The sequence below is a fragment of the Doryrhamphus excisus genome, linkage group LG12 (genome assembly GCF_037039965.1).
Source record: "Doryrhamphus excisus strain RoL-2023G ecotype Guam linkage group LG12, RoL_Dexc_Guam_v1.1, whole genome shotgun sequence".
Classification (NCBI taxonomy): domain Eukaryota; kingdom Metazoa; phylum Chordata; class Actinopteri; order Syngnathiformes; family Syngnathidae; genus Doryrhamphus; species Doryrhamphus excisus.
The window spans coordinates 6,192,832-6,198,831 of NC_136368.1; the positions used below are offsets into that span (position 1 = coordinate 6,192,832).

The window sequence follows — 6,000 nt, forward strand, 5'->3', positions numbered from 1 at the left end:
TTTCTGCATGTTATAAAGTGGCACAAACATCCACCTAAAAACAAAGTAAAGTGCAAAGTAATGAGGGTAACATTAGATAACACTTGCACATCAATATCATTACTGGGAGGAAAAAAAAACATACCGCTAAGAATTGATATCTAATTTTAATGCCAAAGCTTACACCTGAACACCACGATTTTGACTATAAACCATGAATGCAATTCTTATTTTAGTATGTTGAGACAAGCTAAGAGGAACACAAGATATGTTATGGCTCTTTATAAACATAAATCAACATAATTTTTCAGTTGTGCTGAAAATATCCTGCTTTTCATTGGACCATTAAATTGATTTTCGGTTTTAGAGCACTTTGTTGCATGTGACGTTAATCCCTGCAATGCTGCGGTTTAGCCGTTTTTTTTAATTATGGTTTCCAAAGAAAAAGCTAAACATAACTTAACAGACCTCAGGTTCCTGTCTCAGTTGTGTTTTTGGAATATTTTTGGGTCTTGATTTTGGTCATTGATATACTCTTAAATGAAAATCGAATCACAAAAGATAATATTTTGTAATATAACAATTTTATATTCAAACAGGGGAGGCGGTCTTTAAATGTATTGACATTATGTCTTGGTTTCCAAAATATGGTCACCCCAATTTTACTTGGACATACATGTTGAACCATGCGGTTGAATATACATGCTAATAAACATTTAGCTCATTGTAAATGTTCATTTCAATATTTTATTGTGCGGATGGAAACTGGGCTATCTTTTCCCTTTTTGCAGATTAGTGCTGCTTGTTCCTGCAACTCTTTTGTTGTCTGTTTTTTTGTTGTTTTTTTTTTTTTTTTTTACTGCAAACCTGATATATCCCATGCCATGTAACCTGTCCCTTTGTGTTTCCGCACGGAGTCGAGCTGCTTTGCAAAAAACCTGCTTCCATAATAAACACTTAACAAATTAAAATTTCTAAAATCCAGTTTGATTCACATGGACTGCAACTGCTCTGCTTCTACTAATACCTGATTTGACTACAGTAGTTTGAGTTTCTAATTCCATAAACGACATTTGCAAGAGTTGTGTGATGCACAATCAAGGTTGAAGTGAAGTGGTAGCCGTTAATGAGCAATTCCTCTTCCCCCCTAAAATGACTGGTCTTTGTTGGATTGCATGTTTAATTATGTATCATGTACCAGCCGTGCTCCTTTCGCCACATCCCAACCTGCCTGTTAGCTCCAATTCAGTTTCACACGGGAAAACCAAACCATCGCATGTGATTGTTTCTTCCACTGACAGGTCATAACTGCAACTGTCAGTGTATTGCCACAGGCCCGTATTGCTGTTTATTAGTGATGGAGAGCAGACGCATATCCTCAATTCAGAGCAGTGGCAGCTCAGTGGCCTTCTGAGAAATGCAGTCCGGTGTGAATGGCAGCTGCATGGGAACGTGAAGGGAGCCGTGCTGGGAGCATGCCATTAAATGTCACGGGGGGTGTCACATCCTTCATCACTAATGCACACTTTCTATCTCTTTTTCTCCCAATCTTTCCCTTTGTCACTTCCCGCTCCCTGATTGTGTCTTGTAAATGACCTCCTGCTCCCTTCCTCTTTTTTCCTTACTCCTCCTCACTAGGGATTTGAAAAAGGTTGGAGTGACAATTGCAGGACCACAGAAGAAGATCGTGAGCAGCCTCAAAGCCCTAGAATCGCACACCAAGAACGGCCCAGTACCTGTTTAAAAAAGACAAAGCCAAGTGTGCGTCAACTGATGATGGGAGCGTGCGAATGCAATGACCGTATATCCATAGCAAGAAACGGCAGAAGACTGATGAGAAATTCATAAAACGAGGGCTTTCATTTGACAATAAAGTCCTGGCAGTGAAAATTGGGAGGAGCCCAGTGTTGCACTGGTTGACTCATGAACCCCTCAGATGATCCATGCTCAAGTTGAGATGCCTTACAGACACATAAAGGACGGTAGAGACGCACATCAGCCCACAACCGGTCAGGTATTAGAAACAAACAGGACCTGGAGACACGGAAACCGGAAACCGGTACCGCTGAAGCTGGACGACATTGCCCTCCCTTTATGAGCGATGCTCTGTGGTTCCTCCTGTGGAGCAAAGATGGCTGCCCATTGTGACAGCAGCAGCGGCCGACCGGGTGAGGAACCTTCCTGAGATTCTTTTTGTAACTACCTACACGTTAACTAATCGACGGCATTCTGCAGACCTGTCACGTAAAAAAAAAGCAATAATTCTGATAATCAGTTGTCGGGGTTGCCACGGTTACGCTGCACTCAGGGTGTGCTTTGAAGGTACAAAGGGGCAATAACACACTTCACACTCGACTTTATATGATATATGTACGTTTTTTCATGTGATATGAGCAGATATCGTAACGTTATAGTGCTTGTTCCCGCAACCCGGAGACCTTTTGTGTGAAATCTCAGGATGCACACATTATTTGATCGATATTTTCTCGAACAAGCGGAAACAGATAAAGTGAGCAAAGCAGGGAGCTGAGAGTGCACAGTATGAGAGTTAAGAAAGAAGAGAGCGGGAAACTCTTAAAAGAGACGCTGCGGAAGATGAAGATGTGTTTTTCACACTTTTCTTTCAGACATTTTTATTGTCTAACGGATGTTTTTTTTTTGTTTTGTCCAGGTGGGTTTTTACTTTAGAGTTTCTTTCCCTGGGAAACTAAAGTTTGACTCAGCAACCACACACACAGTTACAGAGTCAGAAAGATGAGATTGACACATAAAAGACATTCGTAGTCTATTATTAGATAAACACGAGTCATGGGAACACATTAATTGGCGGGGTACACCCTAGACTGGCTGCCAGCCAATCACAGGGCACATATAGACAAACAACCATTCACACTCACATTCATACCTATGGACAATTTGGAGTCGCCAATTAACCTAGCATGTTTTTGGAATGTGGCAAAGAAACCGGAGTACCCGTAGAAAATCCACACATGCACGGGGAGAACATGCAAACTCCACACAGAGATGGCCGAGTGTGGAATTGAACTCGGGTCTCCTAGCTGTGAGGCCCATGGGAACACATATCAAGATTAATTTGTTTCTTTATTACCAAAATTTTTTAAATTCAGTTTGCTGAAATACTGTGTTTTAAATTTCAGTTTAAAGTTCACACACAGTAATCTCTCGCCGCTTCGAATTCTCTCTATCACCATTTTTAATAAATCATAGTTGAATACAGCCTATAATCGACCAATTTTTATTTTTTTTTTGACTAAATTACAAATTTTTGAGTAAATGTCTAAAAGAACTAAAGTACAAATATAAGTCACTCAGAAGACACATTCAAAGATGTGATAATATGAAGTATTCTACACATCACAAGGTGCCAATGATGTTACAGTAATGTTCGGTCAGACACACAAGAACCAAACTTGACACCCGGAACAACAGGATTTTATTGCAGGTTTGATTTATCAGGCACAATAATCCCTGTTGCAGGTGCAACCCACGGTATTTACAACACACACAATCACCAGTCATATTTTCTGTTATTATGTCTACGATATAGTGTAAATGCCGATATAGGGGTGTTATTTAATGTTTAGAGGACTCTAATAATGTTTAAAAACACATCTTAAACAGGTTTCCTCTGGTCTAAACTATGAAAATATTCAATGTAGAAATAATTACTTCATAGTTGGGTCTGGAAGCAAATAATTGTGATAAACCAGGATAAATTTATTATTAACTTATACAATAGTGTCTAAGTGACATCCAATCAGGTATAAAGTACAAAGTCATGTGACAGGGGTCTTGAACTCTATGTGTTGTTGTCAAACATTCAAATTTTTTTTTTAATGGAAATTCAAGAAACTGAAATTTAAATCACCGTATTTTAACAAACTGAACTTACAAACACTCTATTACAATTTTCTATTCTATGAAATTCTATGAAATTCTATGAAAAATATTCTAATTCTATGAAATTTTCAGCATACTGCGATAAAAATAATTCAGTTCAGAAAATTTAAGCGCACAAATTCAGTTATATAAATTCAGAAAAATTTGTAAAATGGTAATAACAAAAACATTAACCTTCATAAATACATTTTCTTTTATTTTCATATGTGTGTGGGGGGGGGTCCATGCACTAAGTCGAGTGCCTCGTCCGTTGGGTTGCATCGTTTTGGGATCACCGTGCAAACTCCTGCTTTATTTTAGTTTAATCCAGTGCTTCTCAAAGGTCTGACACTCATGTTTGAATGATGCTTTGCCAGCAACTCATGCAGCGGTTTGTACAGAAAAAACAAAGTGAGCCCTTCAAGTTTACAACGGTATTTCAAATGGCAGGGCCTGAAAAAACTGAGAACCACTGGTTGAAGTGATTCATCATTGCCGTCAACAAAGTGTGAAGCATCCCTCAAAATTGGGAATAAATACTTGATGAATGGAATCCGAATGCATATGTTCCAGAAAGGGATCCCCTGAATGCACCTTTGAAATTCAGAAGATTGTAGCGGTACATCTGCATGTATTCCGGTCCATTACACATGTGACCGGGTATTGTGAACTGGTACCACTTTATACTTTCGGGTGAAATCCATTCATCTTCAGTGGGTGCAGTAGAAATGCACTTAGTACACAAATGTGCGAGCACTTTCCTTGACATGGGAATCGTACCCGTCGGCTGGGAACGAAACACACACGATGAACAGGGACGATTTCGGTGCTTTTTTTGGGGAAGCGGAGCTGCGTTCATGGCATCGGTCGGTCCGGCGTTCTTACCTGTGGATGCTGCTGTTGCTGCTATGTGATCTGATTAGCATGTATATAATGTAAACCATCATAACGATATAGCAACTAGCCAGACAGATTTTTCGCAATATGTACATGCCATCCCTCTTTGTACAATTTTTTTTGTATGTATAAAAAGAATAATGAGAAATTGTGCAACAATTTTAATTAAAAAAAAGACAAAAATCATCTGTATTATACTTTATCTTGTTTTGAATTATATTTGTCAGCTTGTTTTTATTTTCTACAATAAAAATTCAACTGTGGCTACATTATTATTTATTTTTTAACATTACAGTGACTTTTTTTAAGCTTACAGTAAATTATGTGTCTGTTTTTTTTTGTTTGTTTTTTTTTTGCTTACTTTATCAAGCTTGGACATCTGAGAGAACAATACTGTTATGCACCTCATATCCAGAGAACCTTTCTTTTCTGTCTCAAGACTGACCTGTGTGTTTGTGTGAGAGTTTACGTGTTCAATTGTAGATGGCCTTGTCAACTAATGTAAAAGGATTTGTAGTGGAAACATTTATATTTTTATAATAAATATTCTCAAAATATTTTCCAAAAAAGGGAATGACGACAGACGTGGTTCTGTGTTTTTATTTGATGTATCTTGTTGTATCTTTTGGATAAAAATCGATGACTGATAATTGTCAACAGTTAAAAAGTACATTTCTGAAATTACTGTACTTTTTGTGTTTTTTTTTTTTACTTGGAGTTGTGGATGTTTTTTGATGTGATGTTTCTGATACCAACATGAAGCGATACCGATATAAGCAGCAGTTATGAACACATTTTTCTTCTTTCACTGTGATATCGCTGGATGCATAACACAAATGAGCGCTGTTTGTGCTGAATAAGAAAACATTTACCACACTTAATTATTTAAAAAATAAAGTAGGGTTCCTTGTTTATAAATTAAATGAGAATTAAAGTTAGAACAGTGAAAAACCACTATTATGCCTTTTTCCACTTTTCTGACCTATAAATGTAGTTAGAATGTTGTATTATCGTGTTAAACAATGACAAAGTTTCAGATAATGACGTTTGCACATTTGGAAGTGAGCCCTAAAAATTTTTGGGATGGCTCAAAACGCTCAGTTTGAAAAGGCGTGGTAAAACTGTTCCTTTGTGACATCACACAGGGATGGACTTCCTTATATAGAAATTCTCTACCTTTCTCCATGCTCTGTTCCATGCCCTCCCTCAAGCGCTGCTCCGCTG

At 37.9% G+C, this 6,000-nt stretch overlaps 1 protein-coding gene across 4 annotated transcripts in view; it reads left to right on the forward strand.

Moving 5' to 3' along the window:
- The window catches only part of epha3 (eph receptor A3), a 144,281-nt gene extending 138,551 nt beyond the window's left edge, over positions 1–5,730 (forward strand). For all 4 annotated transcript variants that reach the window (XM_058082512.2, XM_058082511.2, XM_058082513.2 and 1 more), the window contains one exon: positions 1,618–5,730. Coding sequence is in view for 3 of the 4 variants with exons in the window: in XM_058082511.2 (XP_057938494.2) it covers positions 1,618–1,723 (106 nt within the window). In the remaining variant the exon portion in view is untranslated. The remainder of the gene's footprint in view (positions 1–1,617) is intronic.
- The last annotated feature ends 270 nt before the right edge of the window (positions 5,731–6,000 follow it).